Source organism: Eurytemora carolleeae, unplaced genomic scaffold (assembly GCF_000591075.1).
Source record: "Eurytemora carolleeae unplaced genomic scaffold, Eaff_2.0 scaffold1411, whole genome shotgun sequence".
Lineage (NCBI taxonomy): Eukaryota > Metazoa > Arthropoda > Copepoda > Calanoida > Temoridae > Eurytemora > Eurytemora carolleeae.
The window spans coordinates 38,357-60,250 of record NW_019398082.1 but is presented as its reverse complement, the minus strand read 5'-3'; the positions used below and the strand labels follow the sequence as shown (position 1 = coordinate 60,250).

General features: G+C 31.9%; 2 protein-coding genes across 8 annotated transcripts in view; both read right to left on the bottom strand.

Moving 5' to 3' along the window:
• The window catches only part of LOC111716759 (flocculation protein FLO11), a 27,315-nt gene extending 20,545 nt beyond the window's left edge, over positions 1-6,770 (bottom strand). The window contains exons 1-7 of the mRNA XM_023492244.1: positions 6,752-6,770; positions 6,416-6,486; positions 3,851-3,963; positions 3,207-3,553; positions 2,560-2,916; positions 1,923-1,987; positions 824-924 (exon numbers count right to left, since the gene is read on the bottom strand). Of these exons, the coding sequence (XP_023348012.1) occupies positions 824-924; positions 1,923-1,987; positions 2,560-2,916; positions 3,207-3,553; positions 3,851-3,963; positions 6,416-6,486; positions 6,752-6,770 (1,073 nt within the window). The remainder of the gene's footprint in view (positions 1-823; positions 925-1,922; positions 1,988-2,559; positions 2,917-3,206; positions 3,554-3,850; positions 3,964-6,415; positions 6,487-6,751) is intronic.
• A 510-nt stretch (positions 6,771-7,280) lies between these two features.
• Positions 7,281-21,894, bottom strand: part of LOC111716763 (uncharacterized) — a 31,394-nt gene continuing 16,780 nt past the window's right edge. For 3 of the 7 annotated variants that reach the window (XM_023492248.1, XM_023492249.1, XM_023492253.1), the window contains 10 exons: positions 20,461-20,543; positions 18,390-18,455; positions 17,899-17,996; positions 15,958-16,043; positions 13,744-13,815; positions 13,161-13,270; positions 12,677-12,718; positions 10,295-10,624; positions 8,775-8,934; positions 7,281-7,425 (listed from right to left, as the gene is read on the bottom strand). In XM_023492248.1, coding sequence (XP_023348016.1) covers positions 7,296-7,425; positions 8,775-8,934; positions 10,295-10,624; positions 12,677-12,718; positions 13,161-13,270; positions 13,744-13,815; positions 15,958-16,043; positions 17,899-17,996; positions 18,390-18,455; positions 20,461-20,543 — 1,177 coding nt within the window. In that variant the 3' untranslated portion in view covers positions 7,281-7,295. The other 4 variants (XM_023492250.1, XM_023492252.1, XM_023492254.1 and 1 more) reach the window with 4 other exon arrangements.

Here is a 21,894-nt window from a genome sequence, read left to right as displayed (position 1 = left end):
TCATCCGGTACTAATCAATACATTGGTTTCTATTTATATATTAGCTTATATAGCTTAATTATTAAGCATGTCGCTCATCCGGTACTAATCAATACATTGGTTTCTATTTATATATTAGCTTATATAGCTTAATTATTAAGCATGTCGCTCATCCGGTACTAATTAATTATTAAGCATGTCACTTATCCGGTACTAATTAATCATTAAGCATGTCACTCATCCGGTACTAATTAATCATTAAGCATGTCGCTCATCCGGTTCTCATCAATACATTCGTTTAAATTGATATATTAGCTCATATAGCTTAATAACATTGGTCTCATAATTAGTGGCACGACTTTGAGACCTTGTAATTCCTCTAGTTTTCATATCCAGTCAAACAGTATGAAAAGAAAACTTGTTGGACACTTTTGCAAGATTTTAAAATAAAATAAAAATTGCGGGATGAAAGATTCCCTGTTTCTCTCGTTTTTCCATTTTTAAAAGGGCCACAAAAAGACTTTAATTTCATGACAGAATGCTTAATTTAACCTTGGACATGTCATGTTTAAAGAGATTCAGGTCGTCTTTACAGTCTAATCCTTTATGGGTAACCCTGTACATTATCTAGTAATCATTTATTTATAAAATTTAAAATGTATTTATTGAGATTTTAGCCGAAATCTATCTATCTATCTATATATCTATCTATCTATCTATCTATCTATCTATCTATCTATCTATCCATCTATCTATCTATCTATCTATCTATCTATCTATCTATCTATCTATCTATCTATCTATCTATCTATCTATCTATCTATCTATCTATCTATCTATCTACCTGATATGCGCAATATCGTTTTCTGATTTCTGCCAGGAATACCATAGACAGGCCTCACCGGGCTCACAGTAACCTTGCTGGGATGGGTCAGCTTCAACAAACTAGGAATACAAGGATCAAACTGAGTCTCCTGTTCATCAAATTAAAGGGACTGTTAATGTAACTTTCAGTGACCCCGCTATTTTAGAAGTTGCATGCCCGATTAACAAAAAGACCCTGTAAACCTTCGTCTGAATAAACTTTATTAAGATATCCTTATTTTTCAGTTGATTTTAACACGTATTAAAGATAGAAAAACAACGATATCTTCCTTATTGATACACAGATGAAGATGTAAAGAGTACTATTGTAAATCAAACATTCAACACTTTAATTGGAGGGGGGGGGGGGGCACATATCATCCATTCTTCTTTGTAAACTTGAACTCATTTGGCTTAATTGCCTTAATAACTAACTTTCCTGGAGTTTAACTTTAATTTGAAGTAATTGGCAAAATTCTCNAATAATAATAATAATAATAATAATAATAATAATAATAATAATAATAATAATAATAATAATAATAATAATAATAATAATAATAATAATAATAATAATAATAATAATAATAATAATAATAATAATAATAATAATAATAATAATAATAATAATAATAATAATAATAATAATAATAATAATAATAATAATAATAATAATAATAATAATAATAATAATAATAATAATAATAATAATAATAATAATAATAATAATAATAATAATAATAATAATAATAATAATAATAATAATAATAATAATAATAATACTGATAAGATAATATACGTTTACTATAGTGCATTTTATGGAAATTGTGCAGGGCTGTTTTGTTATTCTAAACATAACTGTTTGGTGTGTGTGCAATCATTTTTCTGCAAAATAGGAATTTTTCAACTTTGCATTTTCAGTCCAACGTTGTCCAAGAAAAACATAAACAAATTCTAAAACGAAATCTACCACAGATACGGCACCCCCACATAATAATCAAAAATTATTCACAAAAAGGATTTTAAATTCACTTAGTGTCAGGAGTTAGGACACCCTGTAGTAAAAAAATGAAATTTACCTCCTCACAAGTTGGGTTGGATGACGTAGAAAACAAGGATCCACATTTATGACACTTAACTCGATCTACACAGGAAATATGAGTTCTCAACATACTTGATCTATTTTTACATTTCCGTAATTTCCCCCAACCTCTTGTAAAAAGTAGATAGACGTCAATTGTTATCTCATTAAAACGGGATATAGTTTGAGACAAAATTTTAGAATCGTAAACAAAATCAGTTTCAAAATCTATTCAGAAAACTTTCCGCTAAACCTGATTTTTCTATCTTCAGATCAAAGCTAAACTGGGTTTAAGAAAATGGCTGTCGTGGTAGTTTCAAGTGATATTCCATTTAAGACAGGCATACCCGATTCACTGTAGTAACTTTAAACATCTATTGGATTAAAAATAGGGAAGATGTTTTTTTTTGCCTGAGCGTTGTTTAATTCTGACAATTTCGTTCCTTGTTTCTGAAGCAGAAACCAAAACGCAAAACAATAAATTTTCAAAGAAAAGAAAATGGATATCTCATCCAATCTTTATCATACAAAAGGTACCATTGTGAATCGGACATGGCACTCTAGAAAAGGAGAATGGAGATGGACTTCAGATTAAATTGATAAAAAAGAGGATTTTCTCCTTAAACCTGGTTTACCTGATCGACTTCTAACTGGAGAAGTATCTGGTCTTCGTTCTACTTGGGTTGATGATGAACCCCGACTAGATGGTCGGGTAGGGGGTTGAGTAGGTGGTTGGGTAGGTGGCTGTGTAGGAGGTCGGGCAGTTTCAATCCTAGGTGGTGCAGTTACAGGAGCTCTAGTGGTGGTCTGGATAGACTGGACTGGAGCAGTTTTAGGTTCTCCGGGTAGGATATTACATAGATCTGAGGTACAGATACAGGCTAGGATAGTGTCTGATTCTACAGGTTCCGGAGAACAGATTGGAGTTGGATCTACAGGGTTATCTATACTACCCAGCAGAATACTGGTAGGGAAACATTCGCGTATAACAGCTGAAACACAAAGGAATGAAAGGATAACAGCTGAAACACAATGGAATTAAGTCTAATTTTCTCTAATCCCTATATCTTTGCAACCCAATGGAGTAGATCTTAAATATTTTTTAAAATATTCTGTTAGATCAAGTTAATTTAAGTTTAAAATGTAAAGGTTGAAAATATATAGGAATTAGAGAATTTGAGTTTGTGGCAACGATTCAATTTTTAAATATTATTTGAAAATAGCTTCAAGAAATTCAAGTCCGAGCAAAAGTGACTGAATTTTAATCATTTGTTTAGGATACCTGTATCCGTGTCTGACGTTCTCCAGGAGTAGTAAAGACATGCTTCACCGACATCACATTCCTTACTCTGAGACGGGTCTGTTGGGTCAAAGACGGGACAGGACGGAGCATCAGTACTGTACAAGCTTCCGCAGGTGAAACATTGGACCCGGGACGGATTTTTCCTGGTCGGAGGAACCGTCTCTAGTCGGTTATTTCGCGGTCGATCGGTTGTTGTTGTTTGGAGAATTTCCAGAATATCATCAAATGTTGTTAATTCTATGGTGGTTGTTGTTGTTTCTATGGTGGTTGTTGCTGTTGTTGTTGTAGTGGTGGTGGTTGTGGTTGTTGTGGTTAGTGTAGGTTCTCTGTTAAATAAAGCTGTGAAGTAAGAAAATAATTGTTACTTAACAACAAATTAGATTTTCATGCAATTGGAATAAGGTGGGGCTAGGGAGGGGGGAGAAGGTTGGAGGGCCAGGGATGGGGTGGAGGGGAGGGGTCAAGGTTGGATATAAAAAAGTGCAAACCTTAAATCTCGGATCAAAATGTAAATATTGCATAAAACCACGCCAAACCACATTAACCTTTCTTACAAAAATATTCAAACTTTTTTTTTGCCAATAAATGCATTCTTTTTGCACATATGAATGCAACGGAAATACCTGGATATAAGTGCATTGCAAGAGATCTCATTGCAAGCCCGTCTTTGTCTGTTCCCCCCACTGCAGGGTTTACCCCCAACAGAGGCAGCTCGTAGTACACCCCGGGTTCGCACCTTAACCAACCAATCAATCAATCAATCATGATTTTAAGTAACTCATCAACTTTTGCACAAAGCATTTATTTTTACGACGATTAGTTCTAAGAATTAAATATTTCAATTATCATTTATTGCAACTGACAGAAAACAATCTACATTAAAATCAAAGCGTTAATATATTTTTGCAATTTTTGACATTCAGTGATCAAATTTTCCAATTTAATCTTTAATCTTCAATTCTCCATTTTGAAATCTTAAAATCCTTAAATCAACTTAATCTTATCTTCTCTGTTCTTAATTCTAAATCGGAAATCTTTAGTTTTGAACTCTACAGCTTCGATCTTGAATCTAAAAGTTTATATCTCTAATTTTCGATCATAGATCTTTAATCTGCGATCATACATGTTAAATCTGCAATCAACGATCTTTATTTGATTTCTAGCTCTTTAAACCTTGATCTTAAATTTGAAATCTCAATCATAAATTAATATCATTTTAATTGATCCGCCATTTGAAGAGAGACAAGCCTGATTCACAACAGTATATTTTAAACCTTTATCTGATCTGATATGTGTTGAGATATTTCATTTTTCTAGCTTAAATAGTGTTAAAATTATATTTGATTTAAATTGAAAATAATTTTGAGATAAAGATGGATATCTTGTTCATTCTTGATAAGAGGTTGTGAATCGAACACTCTACTGTACAAATGGAGAGCCAATTTAAACTGCGAATACAATCCTTTGAACCCAAATTTCAATTTAAATCGTTTATCCATGTATCTAAAATTGCTGCAAATATATTGATCACGTTTTCATCCTGTAGACTCAAACTTTAATTGCTCCTTACTTTTTTATCAGAAGTAATTTTTAACTTTTATCACGGTATTCTATGCATCATGGTATTCTAAGCATCTTGGTATTTAATGCATCATGGTGTTCAATTTGCTAGCTTTGCATGCTTTGCATAATTAATATTTTTTTAGAAAGAGTAAAATTTACAATATGCGTAATTTCTTGTTGCGTAAGTTTCTAATAAGCGGAATAATATTATATAATTTTTTCGAAATGAAAGATATTTTGGTATTTTTAGGAAAATAACAAATCCACACTTTTATCTTTAAAAGTAACAATATAAGACTTTGACATGCATACAATGTACAATGTGCATATAATCTATGTGGAAACACGACAATGGTTTGGGGCAACAGATGCAACAGTTCACAGTGCATTTTCTTTCATAAGTAAATGCAATTATTGCATTTAATCTTCTCAAGTTACATTTTGGTTTATTACACATGATTTACGTTACTATACAGGAGTCCTAATAAAAATGAAAACGTGAAAAAATAAGACAGAATATCGGTAACTTTTGCCAGTTCTTCTTCGTTCAGAGAACTCTTGATCAAAGCTTTACGTTATGTTAATCTACAGATTAATTTAATTTTTATTCGATATCCCGTAGAGAGGACCTTTGAACAACCAATCAGAAGCATGAAAGGAATTGACTTTTTGTCACAAACTCAAACTTTCTAATGCTTATATCTTGCCAACCTAATGGTGTAAACCTTTTTTATTTCAAACTTAGATCACTTGAACTAACACAATTCATAGTTTGAAATATCTAAGGTCTATGACATTGGGTTCTAAAGATATAGGGATTAAAAAATCAGAGTTTGTGGCAAAGACTCAATTCCTTTGCACAAAACCAATGAGAAAACAAAGAAATTTCGGATAACCAAGGTCAGGAGATCAAGCAGATTCTGCGTAATTTCTAAAGTGGATATCGAGATCGACATTATGGGTATCCATGTTCCCAGCTCAGAGATGGGAACTTTAGAATGGGATACCTTTAATCCCGACTGCTTAATCCGAATATCCAATGTGGATACTTTTAATTTCTTGCAAACTCCGCTCTTTTTTTGATTACGTACAGAAAAATCAAAAACCGGTTTTTTCAAAATTAGAGAGTCCCTCCCGTCTCTGTACATTAATCTTAATTAAATGAGAGAACTCTTATTAAATTTTATTTTTTTCTGATACGCCACTCTGATTGGTTGAATTTTAAATACTTTTCAGGATACAAGTACAAAACTAGGTTAGTCTATACTATCGAGATTAACCCTATTCCTGCTGGGGGGAGGGTCAATTTGACACCCCCTGTAGTTTTTTTTTTACATAACTCAAAAAGTATTGGTCTGAAGCTGTTTAAATTTTCTGACTTTTCAAACATACCCAAAGCCCTCCTTTTAGGCCTAAAACCGGGCTTTTTCATATTTGGACATCAAACATGGTATTTAGAGGGGGGGGGGGTTTGACCCCCCTCCAGCATATCCTGGTTTTCAAGTATTTCAGCAGAGATAGGGTTAAGATAAAGAGACGATTAAGGGTTGATCTCGATATCCACCATTCCAAAGTTCCCAGCTCAGATAAGATTTATTTTTGATGATTTACTGAATTTTTTTTACCTGTGTTCCTTTATTACAGGATCTGGAACATTCACTCCAGGGCCCATAGTTAGACCATTGACAGTTTACAACTAAACAATAATAATAATACGGCCCATAGTTAGAATATTGAAAGTTCCCATGATTAAATAATCATAACGATACTCCAGGACCCAAAATTAGACCATTAATAAATAATATCTGTAATATAGATTAAACTTTTTATAGGATTTTTTTACTGTGATTAAATTTGAGAACCTTTGTTATTTTTCAATAATTCGCTCATTTTGAACCTATATTTTTAACCTCAATTTTTAACCTTCATTTTTAACCTCCATTTGTTACCTCTATTTTTACCTTCATTTCTAACCTCCATCTTTAGACTCCCTTATTAACCTCCATTTGCAATACTCCCAACCCCCCTTACAATGTGATTGGCAATAATTAAAAAAAAGGTTTTTGAATTTTTTGAAGGTTTTAAAAGATCTGGGAATTTCATAATTTGTCCGTTTTCTTTTTGCCAAACTTTTACATAGAAAAGACAAGAAAAAAACCTGAAAAAATTTCAAATTAATGTGTTAAACTCTTTTCATGTTTTTAAATCCAACACGTTAAACTAGAGTGAATTGTGCGCGCGTTAAACTAAAGTGAGTTGTGCGCGCGTCAAACTAGGGTGAATTGTGCGCGCGTCAAACTAGAGTGAATTGTGCGCGCGTTAAATTGAAATCTTACACGTTTCAAAACTCCTCTTATTGAGGAGCTATTGAGGAGGACAAACATGTTTTGAATTTCTTCAATGGAACCGGATATATGTGCTTTTATCATATTTGTGCGTAAAATCATAACTAGAGGAGCAACGAGGTCATAAAGCTGTACCAGTCATAACGTCTAGAAAATTATCCTACCTTGAAGCATATTTCCATCCTGAGACTAGTTCATGAACACAGTTTGCTGGTTTACTATTTCTAATCCCAGCTATAAATTGTCCAAGCTCAGGACCTATCACCCATAAACTCAGCTGGTCCCGCTCACTTGACAAAATAAAAAAAATGATCAAAGATAACTCCTAAGAACGGTTGTAAAAATATGCTTTTATACTTTTTAATTGAAATAAAACAAAAAGAATAAGAGCCTCTGAAAAAAACCTTAAAAGTTAAAACGAACTGTCATCATATTTTTATGTGACCCTCACTATTCACACCGTACGTTACCCTTGATACCTTAATCTCATTAATAATGGGAAGATAGATTACGTTCTTCTTTTGGCTTGAAGGGTTTAATTCTGATAATTTCTTTAATATTTCCGTAGCAAGAAACAAACACTTATTGTACAGAAATTACCAATGAAAAAATTAGTTTATATTTTAATCAGCCAACCGTTTTAAGGTACAGATGTGAATTGGACCGACCACTTTATCAATAGAAGGCCACTTAAAATTACGTTTGTAGTCCACTTAGAAATAAATTATAAATTGTGTAACCTCTAAAATCTGTAAAACCTCTTAATTTGTATATCAAATTCAATTGCATTTAAGATTTGACCTAATTAAATGTTTATAAATCGATTTAGCAATAAAGTTGTGTTGAACTAATTAAGTTTTAAACCTTGTGCACAGCTAGATATATACTATTCATTAACTCGTGCAAAAATAGTTTTTATCTCCTCTTCTAGAAGTTTAATGCACAGTTATCTTTCTTTGCATAATTTTATTAAAACCATCAAAGTTGCTGCAGTATCCCCCCACCCGTGCAAATCTCCCTGCACTCCCGCCCCCTCCCCATTTAGTAGTAGGCTTAATGACTATTTCCGTGTTTACTGCTTGGAAGTGTAAGGGTAAGGTTATAGTTGCAGAACCATCTATTATGCGGATCCAGAAGCAAGGTCCTTGACCATTAAATTAATTATCAAAATTTCAGAACTTCTAACACCGAAAAAGCTAATTGCATAGAGAATATTTTACATGGGATTTCATAAAAGGTTAAGAGAAGGGGAGGGGATAGATATATTATAAAATCGTATGCGTCTCCAATGTTAGATCAAATATTAAATGACCAAAAGTTTTTCGAAATTACGCAAATTTTATTAGATTGAGCGATTATTTAAATTCATAAAAAATTTTCTAAAAAAACTTTCAGAAAAACACAAAGAAAAACTTACTCCATTATACATCGAGGTTTTGATCAAATTATTTTTTAATTTTATTATTACCAAAAAGGTTAAAAAGGTTGATTTGCATACCTTGTAAAAAAGGTTAAACATGTTGATTGGTAAAAATGTTGATTGTTACCTTGTAAAAATGTTGATTGTTACCTTGTAAAAATGTTGATTGTTACTTTGTAAAAAGGTTGATTGTTACCTTGTAAAAAGGTTGATTGTTACCTTGTAAAAAAGTAGATAAAGAGAGAATTCCTTCCTTGTCTTCTATATACAGGTCTACCATTATACTTGTTATCTACCCTGGTGTAGATACCCATATACAGAGCCTGGTCAATTCTAGCATTTCCAGTAGATGCTACAACCACCTGGCTACAGCAACCATCTAGACATTTAGCAACCATTAGCCTGGATACATCAACCATTTAAACATTTAGCAACCATTAACCTCGATACAGCAATCATTAACCTGGCTACAGCAAACATTAACCTGGATACAGCAACAATTAACCTGGCTACATTAACCAGTAACCAAAGCCTGCGATTTAAAAAAAAACTCGGGAAAATAGGACTAAGGTCTAAGCTGTCGTTGGGCCTTTTTTACGGCTTGAGCTTTCGGATTCAACCTGCATCTTGTTTTCAACAGAATTGAGTTCATAAAACCGGTTTAATATTCTATTTGGTGGATTTTTATGGTAGGAATCGGCACATTCCGAGGTTTGATGAAAACAAGACTCAACATCGAGCCTTATTCTCCCCTAAAACCAACCAAGGTCGGTTTTTTTTCATTAAGTCGAGCCGAAGATCTTGCAGCTGTCAATCACGTGACACAAGCTGTCGTCAGAGTTGGGTCAACGCTTGGGTCTTAAAATCGGGCTTAAGTCGAGCCGAAGATCTTGCAGCTGTCAATCACGTGACACAAGCTGTCGTCAGAGTTGGGTCGAAGATTGGGTTTAAGGAATTATGGCTCAAGCCGAAGTTTTAAAATCGCGGGCTCCGGCTACAGCAACCATCAATACATTTAGCAACCATTAACCTGGCAACAGCAACCATTAAACTGGCAACAGCAACCACTAACTTGGCTACAGCAACCATCTAAACATTTAGCAATTAACCATTAACCTGGCTACAGAAACCATTAATCTGGATACAGCAACCATTAATCTGGCTACAGCAACCATTAACTTGGCTACAGCAACCATTTATCTGGCTACAGCAACCATTAATCTGGCTACAGCAACCAATAACCTGGCTACAGCAACCATTACCCTGGCTACAGCAACCATTAATCTGGCTACAGCAACCATTAATCTGGCTACAGCAACCAATAACCTGGCTACAGCAACCATTAACCTGGCTACAGCAACCATTAACCTGGATACAGCAACCATCTAAACGTTAAACAACCACCCAACTACTTGCAGCAACATCAATTTGTGATCGTTAAACATAAGAACCCAAAAAGATTTTTTTTTCGATCTTTGTAAAATACAGTGTGAATATTGTAAAAATTATCCTATAAACTTTAATGGAACATCAACAATTGAATGCAAAAAAAATAATCTTCTTCTGTATGAATGAAAACTGTAAATTTAAAGAAAATATACTTTAGCCAGAACTGTTAGAAGCAAGTAAAGCAGAGCAAGAAGCATGCAAAATAAAAATCAGGCAATAAATTAAGAGTAAGTTAAGTACATGAAACATGCAAAAATCAGGCAATGATGAGGGAGAAAGGTCCTGAATACCTGAACGGCATGAATGCCTGTTACAAATCCTAACTTCTTGAGTTGCTCCGGGACAGGTTTGCTCCTGTATCTCCGGTCCTACTAGGAGAAGTCGAAACCTCTTCTGGATCCCAACCCCACACCCCCTGGTGCAGCGGGACCAGGAGCCCCATTGGGACCAAATACATTCCAACTCTGCAGACTTTTTATTTTCTTCACCAGCTTTGATGCTTTCTTTGATTGTAATTGGGATTTTTTCAGTAGCACTGATACTGTCTTTTGAAGAAGAAATGTTAACTTTGAAACTTTGTTCCGTTGCATTCCGGAGACTTTTTTCCGGAAAACGTATTCCTAGTTAATTGGTTAATTATTAGTAAACAAGCAGTTAGTTAATTTCTATTAATTATTAGTATGTTAGTAGTCTTGAAATAATACAGGTAGAACCAGAAAACTGTGAAATAGAAAGACGACATTAAAAAAATACTGAAGTGACTTTGATTTTAGCACAAAACAAATATTGTTAATAGTCAATTATTATATCACTTATTCCGTGAACAAATGCTGTTTCTAATGTTTATTGGACTATCTAAAGTCATAGCTTAAGTCTTAAAGTCGTCTTCCTGTTCTCACTGTACTTACAACATTAACTTTCTAAATTATTCGAGCAACAAAATTAGCAAAAATGCAAAAGTTATCTTAAGCGGACCTTTTCCGCCCATTTCACACAAAAATTGAGTAAAATATTTGGATAAATTGTATTTTATTAAACAATAAACCTAACAAGCACAAAGAAAATTATAAAAATTCATTTAAAGGTTTTGTTAAGAAAAGGTTTTTATCTATTTATCATCATCTAAAGTTTTTAGTCCCAATACAAATATTTTTTCAATTGAAAAATAATGATTTTTTATTTCCTTTTTTAAAGATAAAAATATGTTCCTTAAAGTTATAAAAAATAAAAAATAAGTTCAGCAGATTAGTATATTTACATTTATTGTATGTACATAACAGTACATAAAAGTACATAAAAGTACATAAAAGTACATAAAAGTACATAAAAGTACATAAAAGGCTTGATAACGTAATCTAAAGTAATTCATAGTTAAAGACACTGCTATTTTTACACAAACTCTAATTTTCAAACTCTGCAATATCTTTGAAAACCTTTAATATCTTAAACTATGAATACTGCTAGAGCAAATTCCAAAAAATTAAAATATTAAAGGTTTGTATAACCGCCAGGTTGCAAAGTTAAAAGGATTAGAAAATAAGAGTTTGTTGTTAATAGTATAATTATTCCTCTGATGCTATAAATAATATCTGTTGGCCAATTTTAAGCCTCGATTTAGAACGTTATTTTGTTCGGTTTAATTATTGGTAAAAATTGCGTCGACAGCCCTTTTATGCATGACGTTAAAACATAAAATTAAAATGATTTAAAAAAGTAATTTAAATGGGCAATGCAAAGTGCAAATAGGGTTCATTAAAAATACGTTAAAAATCTTTTAAAATCAGAACCACAACTAAAAGCTAACGCTACCGCTTAAAAGATGTTTTTATCTTAGTTAAAAGCATAGCATGTGAAAACAAGTTTTTCTGTAAAAAAAACATGATGTTTTTAGTCAACGCAAAGTACCCAGGGGCGTAAGAGGGAAGGAGTCACTGGGTGAACGGGCCCCCCCCCCCCCCCAACATTATGGCTCTCGTATACCCTTTAAAACACATCGATCAGTATGACAATAACTGACATCTTTGAGAGGTACGATTTTAGAGCGGTACGATTTGCTTTTTTGTTTTACTAGTTCAAAAAATTGAGTACTTAAATGTGTATGTGAATAAGCCCTTATCTTATATACTGAAGAAAGTTTGTTAATTTATACATTTACTGAATTGGCATTATCCCGACATGTCACCTTGTATGAGAATATTTACTGTCTTACGTTCATAAATATTCTCAATATCATTTCATTGCCAACGTATGTTAGTATGTACGAATACTATATGAATCATATAAGAACCCTNATCCCACATTATTGCATTTCCTACATTATGTTTTGCTATATATACAAGCATATTATTATTAATAAATCTATGTACAGAAATTAGTCATCCGTCTTAAGCTCTAATTTTTAAATCCTTATTTATTTTAAACCTTTATCAGTTGAAATGATTAGTCGTGATAACGATAAATCCAATATTCAAATTTAAAATATATCAAAGGTTTACACCATCAGGTTGCAAAGAAATAGGAATTTAAAAAACTAGTGTTTCAGGCGAGTAATCAGTTGATTTAAGTTTAATTTCCCATTTAATCATAAATTAATTGTGAATCTTTAAATGTAAGTTTTTTGTTTAAAAAAATATTATACAGACCCTTTAAAAATAACTGATATTTTTGTTTACCATTGATTGAGTTCGTTTCCAAATCCTCATCCGTATCCGGGTCTAAATTTACATCAATAAAAAGCCAGAATGAAATACTAAATAATAATCATCTTATTTTTCTAGTCGTTCTATTTTAATTTCTTTAAAAAATTAGCAAATTTTAGTAAAGCTAAAGCATGTTAGAAGAGTTAAAAGGCACATGATATTGTTTTTACACTTGTTTTAGTTCTATACAGTTCTAGTTATATAAAGGCTTGGTTGGTCAATTAGGAATGGAATAGGTACAACAAAAATGGATAAGATGTTTCCGTACTGCAGACCTGTTTTACTAGTTTTTGTTTATGTACTGCAGACCTGTTTTTACTGTTTTTGTTTGTTTACTGTACGGCAGTTTACATTTTTTGTTTGTGTACTGCAGACCTGCTTTACTTGTTTCTGTTTCTGAACTGCAGACCTGTTTTTTTTTACCTGTTTCTGTTTGTGAACTGCAGACATGTTTTACCTGATTCTGTTTCTGTACTGCAGACCTGTGTATTACAGAACCTGACATCTACCGGTTTACCGTCGCACTCGGCGCCGCCAGGGTCAGCTCGGCGGGATATTTGCCGCCGCCTAGAAAAAAAGGAAATGTCGACGTAATTCTAGTCACTCTATCACAGAGAACTAAACTTACAAAAAATTGGATCATTTTTTTCGACTGGGTCGATTTTTAAAGTGTCACATTTCATCGATTTGTGTCGAGGCTCGCTAACTAGCTTATATCACTGGGCTCTATGAACATTGATCTAAGTAAAAATGGGAAAGATATCGTTGTTCTTCTATCTTAAAAAGATATAAATAATGTCAATTTCCTTCCATGTTTCTCTTGCATAAATAATTTGAAAAATAAATAGATGTGAAAAGAAATTAATTTAAATCATATCTTTATATGATTTAGTGACATGCAAAAACGTAGTTCATTTATCCGTTTAGTGATTAGCACGTTTTTCGATAAAAAATTTGATTTATCGATTATATAAAGAATTGATTTATAATTGATCAAATGAATCGATCAATTGATCAATCGTTGAATTGATCGATATTACCTCTGTTGTGTTCCTCCTCCGCAAGTTTTAGAGCAATCAGACCAAGGTTCATATTCTCCCCACTCACAACTCCTTGGAATACCAAATTTTATTAATATACTTAATTATTCATTAATTTATATACTTACTAGCTGAAGTGCCCGGCTTTGGGAAAAATAAAAAATTGAATTTTGAAAAATAAATTTCTATCAAAAAAAATTGCAAATTATTTCAACTTTTTCTCATATTACCCCCGGGGCACCCATTGGTTGTCTCAAAAAATGTCAGCTCATTTGGTCCAGCCGTTTGGCCGGCTATAGGTAACATATATACGAATATCTTGTTTTACTGTATAGATTATATATAACATGTATCTTCATTACTCTTTAAAATACATATTTTTAATAATAGATTTCTTAATTGTCTTACATATTTGTTTTACATATATTTATGCACAACCCCTTTTTAACATTTAAAACGTTGTTTAATGAAGGAACAGTTGTAAAATTACATAAAACATTACGCAAATATAAAACACAGATTTTATAAATGATTTGGTACCAATGTGTTACATTGCATCTTCTATATATAATACCAAAATGGATACCAATTTTATTATTATAATTAAATTAAGAAACCAAATCCTCAAATTTATGCTTTTCTAATCCTTCACGCACCTCTGACCCTTTAGTAAAAGTAAATTCAACCTAAAGTTTGACCGCGTCAACCTTGTTGCACCGGCTAGTCCTATTGAGTGGCTGCTTCATTTTCCCATTGACCAGTCTATACAGTACAAACTGGGACCGGAAAAGTTGACCCGGCTCGGAAATTCAAATGTACTACGGCTGCCTGTGCCTTGCTAGCTTTTAGCTAAACTACCTACAGCCACAGTTCTAATCCAATTTCACCGATTAACTCTTACAAATTCCTTACTTAAATCCTCATGAATCTTTAACATCGAACCTTTGATTCAGGGTTAGAACTGGCGGTAGGTAATTCAGCGACATGTTACAACCGGCAGTAGGTGTTAGAACCGGCAGTAGGTAGTTCAGCGACATATTAGAACCGGCGGTAGGTAGTTCACCGGTGGTAGGTAGTTCAGCAACATGTTGGATCCGGTGTAAGGTAGTTCAGCGACATGTTAGAACCGGCGGTAGGTAGTTCAGCGACATGTTAGAACTGGCGGTAGGTAGTTCAGTGACATGTTAGAACCGGTGGTAGGTATTTCAGCGACATGTTAAAACCGGCGGTAGGTAATTCAGCGACATCCCCAAATCATTGAATTTGGTCCCTGGCCTTACTTTCTTCTAGTTCAGCGACCTTTCAAATTCATTAAATCCAGTCCCAGAATTTCATCACTTTGTATAAATACAGAAGTGTATAACTGTACTCTATGGCAAAAAAATCCCCAACCTGTGATAGCATGAGTAAGAAAATCAATAAATGCAATTGTTGCAACTAATTGAAATGCAAAATTTCTCTACTATTCAAGAAAAATCAAGCATGCAATCTAAAACTTTTTAACAGTGCTACCAATTCCAATAAATAAATCATTAAAACAGTTCGACTGAAAAATAACTATTTTTTATATACTTGCATACCTTACTTGTACTTTACTTAATACAGTAATTATTTATCAAACTTGTACAACGATTTATGTACGAAACTAAATCAAAATCTACCCCAATGTTTAGACTCCAAAAAGGAAGTTTCGTTTAAAGATTTTTTTCCTAAAGGAATTGAGTCTTTGCTACAAATTCAGATTTTCTAAATACCTATATCGTTGCAACCCGATGTCGTAGACCTTTGATAATTCAAACTATGAATTCTGTTAGATGAAATAATTTTAGTTTTAAACTTCAAAGGTTTACACATCAGGTTGTAAACATATAGAAATAAAAACAATTGAGTTTGTGGAAAAGACCCAATTCGTTCATCATACATTATGCTGTACACAAGAATTTATGTACACACCTAGGACATGGTTTAGATGAACATGATCTAGTATCTTGTATATCTCCTATACAAAACATTATACTGTGCAAAGATTTTTGTACAAAGCCAGGAAATGGTCTAGATGTACATGATCTAGTTTCTCGTACATCTCCTATTCAATACATCATGCTTTACAAGAATTTATGTACACACCTGGGACATGGTCTAGATGTACATGATCTAGTATCTCGTACATCTCCTATTCAATACATTATGCTGTACAAGGATTTATATACATACCTGGGACATGGTCTAGATGTACATGATCTAGTTTCTCGTACATCTCCTATACATTGTCTTCCTCCAGCCCGTGCTGGTTGCAAAACCTAAACTTACTCATTAAGTCATTTATTCAAATAATTCATTTATTTATTTATTCATTTAGTCATTTATTTAAATAATTCATTTATTCATTTATTCATTTAGTCATTTATTTAAATAATTCGTTTATTTATTTATTCATTTAGTCATTTATTTAAATAATTCGTTTATTTATTTATTCATTTAGTCATTTATTCAAATAATTCATTTATTTATTTATTCATTTAGTCATTTATTTAAATAATACATTAATTTATTTATTCATTTAGTCATTTATTCAAATAATACATTTATTTATTTATTTATTTTGTCATTTCTACAAACAATTAATTTATTTATTTATTCAGTTAGTCATTTATTCAAATAATACATTTATTTATTTATTCAGTTAGTCATTTATTCAAATAATACATTTATTTATTTATTCATTTAGTCATTTATTCAAATAATACATTTATTTATTTATTCATTTAAACATTTATTTATTTATTCAGTTAGTCATTTATTCAAATAATACATTTATTTATTTATTCAGTTAGTCATTTATTCAAATAATACATTTATTTATTAATTCATTTAGTCATTTAATCAAATATTACATCTATTTATTTATTCATTTAGTCATTTATTCAAATAATACATTTATTTATTTATTCATTTAATAATTTAATCAAATAATACATCTATTTATTTATACATTTAGTCATTTATTCATTTATTCATTTATTTATTTATTAATTTATTTATTTTTTCATTTATTTATTTCTTCATTTCTTCATTTATTCATTTATTCATTTATTCATTTATTCATTTATTCATTTATTCATTTATTCATTTGATCATTTATTCATTTATTCAACTATTCATTTATTCATTTATTCATTTATTCATTTATTCATTTATTCATTTATTCATTTTTTCATTTATTCATTTATCCAATGTTTATTACTTTATTATTTATACATATATAGATTCATCTCATTCATTCTACTCTTTATTTTATTTTTAAATTATCATTTGATCATTAAGTCAAATATTTATTCTTTTATAAACAGCTAGTTTTTTATATGCAATACATATTGAAACCAGTTCTCTCTGGGCGGAATTTGTAAACAAGAATATATGCATCAGTGATCGTTTAGTATCCGAGGAGGTTAAAACCATTAAATTTTGAAAACTTTGAAAATTCACTTAATAGTTTTCTATGACCAGAATATTTCATTGATTTTTTATGTGAAAGATGGATCCCATGGCAGGTTTCGACATCCGTATTGTGTTTACATTACCGCCCAGAGACAGTACACTGCAGTACAAAAGATGCGTACACCTCTGAAATAAGTTTCCTTGCTATAACCTTGATTTCATTGATCTCCGCTGATCTAAAAACTTATTTATGCAAGTCTCTGCATGGCAAAACCACCTCTTTACAAAGGAATGTAATTTACTTCAAAATTTATAAATTAGTTAACTATTTTTCTGAGAGTAAATGACGTGTTTTATACATTTATTTACTGATCTATTAATTTATAAATTTCAATTATTTTTTTATTATTCTAAATATCTTACTTGTACATACAGGGTTACCCACAAAGGATGAGACTGTAAAGACGACCGAAAACTCTCTAATTGTGACTATCCCAAGGATAAATTAAGTATTCCACATTAGATATAGTAATATAATGGCTTATATAATAACTTGGCAAATATACAAACAAACAATTACAGTTGCACGCAGGGAATTGTGAATATGACGAACCGTATACATTCAGTACAATCGTCTCTGAAGTCCCATATTTTGTGGGTAACCCTGTATATTATCTATAATAATATCTAATTATTATTTTTTTATTGAATCCGAACCTTGCGTTCTCTAAACTGTTCTCCCTGACCACATGTACTAGAACATGTACTCCATGTATTGTACCCGGACCATAGGCAGTCCACAGGAGGTCCAGATTCTAAACAAACATTATGTACTTCAGTACAAGATAGGTAAAACTGTACTGTTTAAAAATACGATCGGTTTAAAAATGCACCAATCTACAGCGCATACAGTGTATAGTTCATTGTCTGTAGTGCATCCTGGGTAAGAATTTTAAGCGAGTATTGTTGAATGAAACTCGAGAGTTTCGTTTTTAGGGCTTTTACATTAGTATGAATATTAATGTAGGAATTAGAAAACATAAGAATAATCGTATGAATTAATATTTCGAACAAAAAATTTGATATCTACAAAATTGACTTAACCCGGGTTCCGAAGATTTTCATTAAATTTTTCTTAAATTTCGGGCTCGTGTGCTGAAATCAAAATTCAGTTTCGACAAATAAAAATGATTTAATGAGTACACTACCTGAACACTCAACAGTTACGCCGCCTTCCCATCTCCCCTCCCAGGGTTCTTTTGTATCTAGTCCACCTAGTAAATATACATTGTTATTATCTGATTAAAGGGAATGTAAGCGTAATTTCAAGTAGCCAGCCGTATAATGTTTTTTTTTTCTTTTAAACTGTTTATTTTCATTTTCGGTTTCTTTGCGAAAGTAAATTGCGCATTTCTTGTTTATTAGAAGCAACGGAGAAATTCACAGAAATAAAACAATTTTTATAAAACAATTATCAATACTGATAATTACATATGTTGTTTTCTTAATGTATTATTTGTTTCAAACTAAAAAAAGATCTGTATCTCCTGTTTATAGTTCGCATAAAGTATGCAGTATAGCGCAGGCTTTTATGACCTTTCCATGTCCTAATGTTACAATATAAGCAGCAATTGTTTACATTCAAGTATATTTTATTCTCTGCCTAAACGCCTAAAGCTTATTTATTTACAAATCAAACGGCTTGGATAAAAGTCACGTATTCAAGTACTTTTTCTCAACTTAGGCGTATATAATTTAATAGTGATACAAGACGATTTGCACAAACGTTCTAGTGTGTATACAAGTATACATCTAAGCGGCCTAAAATCTAATACCACCTTTTCAAACTATTTTTTATTTTTTGTAATTTGAAAGTCAAAACGTATCTATACATTAATGGTATAATCGCAATACATGATTTACCAATTTACCAATTGGTTCATTTAGCTATAGGACAATGTACAACGAAATTTACTATGGGCCTCTATATTTGCTACATAGAGTAAACAAATTCTTTACTTTAAACTAACTTAACTTGGGGAAGGGGGGGGGGGAGTTGAGTACTTAAATTACGTTGACAATATTTTATATTTAGACGATTTAATACCATTACTTTAGTTTCAGTTTACTAAAGCTCAGTTTAAAGTTAAAGTTAAAAAATACTGTAAAAAAGGCTTTTAATTAAATTGAATTTATCCTTGAATAATGCTGATGAAAATGAAGATAAAGTATGTGAAACTAAACTGAAGAAAAGCTCCATCTATTGTAAAGAAGATGAATGATGAATAAGTCTGGTTTATAAAGACAGGATTCATCTCAACACAAATGAGAGACCTTGACTGTGGAACAAGGGTAAGAAGAACGGGGGGGGGGGTAGAGGGAAAGAAAAGAAGATAAAATGTAGATATTGTAAAAAGAGAAGTGACAAATAATCAAATTTTTTATTCACTATTTCTTTGCTATCTGGTGGTATAAACCTTTGAATATAACAGAATTCATGGTTTGAAATATCAAAAGTTTACCACTTCGGCTTGCAAAGATATAGGATTAAAAAATCTAAGTTTGTGGAAAGAACTCAGTTCCTTCTAGATATCATAAAGTTACACGCCAATAGATTGACAACATATCATTAATATCCAGATGGTTGCGAACATAATAAGTTTGCATTTATATTGAGTTTTGCATTTATATTGAGTTGAGATATGGAACAAAAAGATCATATTTTCTAATTTGACATTATTCCGCCGAAGACTAACCATAGATCGGAACTGTTGTGTGGGTTAATCTTGAATGCTTGATCTGGATATTCAATGTGGGCACTTTTAAGTTTGAGGATCAATGCGCGCTTAACCCCTTCATTTTAGTTCTCCCCTCAGTGTTTAGAAAGCAGGGGAATTTGATTAATCCGTAAGGGTGCATGTAAGATCGGGATCAATGCTTGATCCAGAAATTTTCACCACAAAAGTTCTGAATATTTACACGTGTTTATATTTTAGTCAGATGCATAAAAACAGAACATTAAACTCTACTTTATTAACTATTTTTGAGTCTAAATTGAGTTTCTCTTCTTTTTAAATATCTTTATTCTAATTTTTGCTACTTTTTTGTTTATTTAAAATATTCTCTTTTGTTAATATATTCTGAACTATGCATTTGTATAATTAATTCCATTTCACCTCAGCAGTACATGTTTTGTAAACAAATATTCAAATTACGTATTTGCATATTTTCAAACAAAATAGAACCTGACATAATTAACTGGATTTAAAAAAAACTTACTTCTATGCCAATGGCTGCCAGATTTAAGATAATCTTTTTTTCCTATAGACCATCCGAGCCCTCCAGCATTCCAAAATATGTATCTAAAGAAAAAAATGTTTAATCATCATCATTTTACGTTATTTAATATAACTATGAAAACATTACTATCAGAAATTGTATAAATAGACAAATCATTTGTTGATTAGGCCTACAGGGATTGTTAAAGTTCCCTAAATATAAGGAGTTAAATGCTCGATTCACAATTGTTAACTTTCTTTCTTTGGTCAGCTTAGAAAATCTGCAAATCGGATTAAGCGAGAAACCGCGAATGAAAATAATTACTTTTCTGGTGAAAACACAAGGATATCTCCATCATTTTTAATCAGACAAAGGTCTAAAGGGATACCGTAGTGAATCAGACATGCCACTCTATAAATTCAAACATTTCAAACTTAAAATTCCGTCCCTACACTTATATACACTCTACGTCAAACAAGATTGAAATCTGAACTGAGTTTAATTAAAGCTCATTTTGTTAAATAGCTATCGAGTATAGGATGTTTTGAATTTTTGTAAATATGTAAATATTTGCTTTTCTCTTAATTTTGTGTAAAATCAAAATTCAAAACTAGAAGAGATACAATTAAGGCCACACAGTCGCACTTGTAATGTCCTTTGCATTCAGTCTAGTTTAAATATAGTTTAAATATATTTTGTAATAAATGCTGTATTATAACTATATTAACCCCGGTATGTTAAAGGGGTACTAATGGATGCTGTTTAATTCAGGTTTTTAATTGTTGGCTTTTGTTTCTATGGGAAAATTCGAGGGGGGGGGGGCGCTTGCTGAATAGGTATAGAGTGTGAAGGGAGGGGCTGGGGGGGGGGGTGTTTGTTTGAGGCACAATTGAAATCCTTGGTAAAGTGAAAAAATCCTTCACTTGTTAATTAGTTGTTTTTTAAACATTTTTCAACTCATTCACAACAAGGAAGAAGGAAATGGAATCTATGCTTATTGAAATTGTTCCAGAATTGTGCAACCCTTTCCCCCTCTCGGGGGGGGGGGGGTAACGAGTAAAAACAAGAAAAAAATGTTTTCCCATATGCATACATTACGCGATTTTTAAAGAATGGGTTTGAACATGAATATGAATGTATTAAATGGACTATAAATCGTTATTTAAAGTAACAACTCTTGGAACAATACCCGATTCACAACGGTACCCTCGAGACCCTTGTCTGATCTAATATTATACGCCTTAAAGTTTCATTAAACTCATATCTTATAACTGCCCCTTCCCCTTCCCCATGCTGCCATATTTTGTCCCTGTAAGGTTGGTTCAGGAGTGGGATTGCATGGGCGTGAATGAAATTACAAAAAGATTTGTCCCCCCCTCCCCTCTGGTCCCGGTATCCTAAAAGAACTTATGATTTGGTTTTATCATTGCCTTG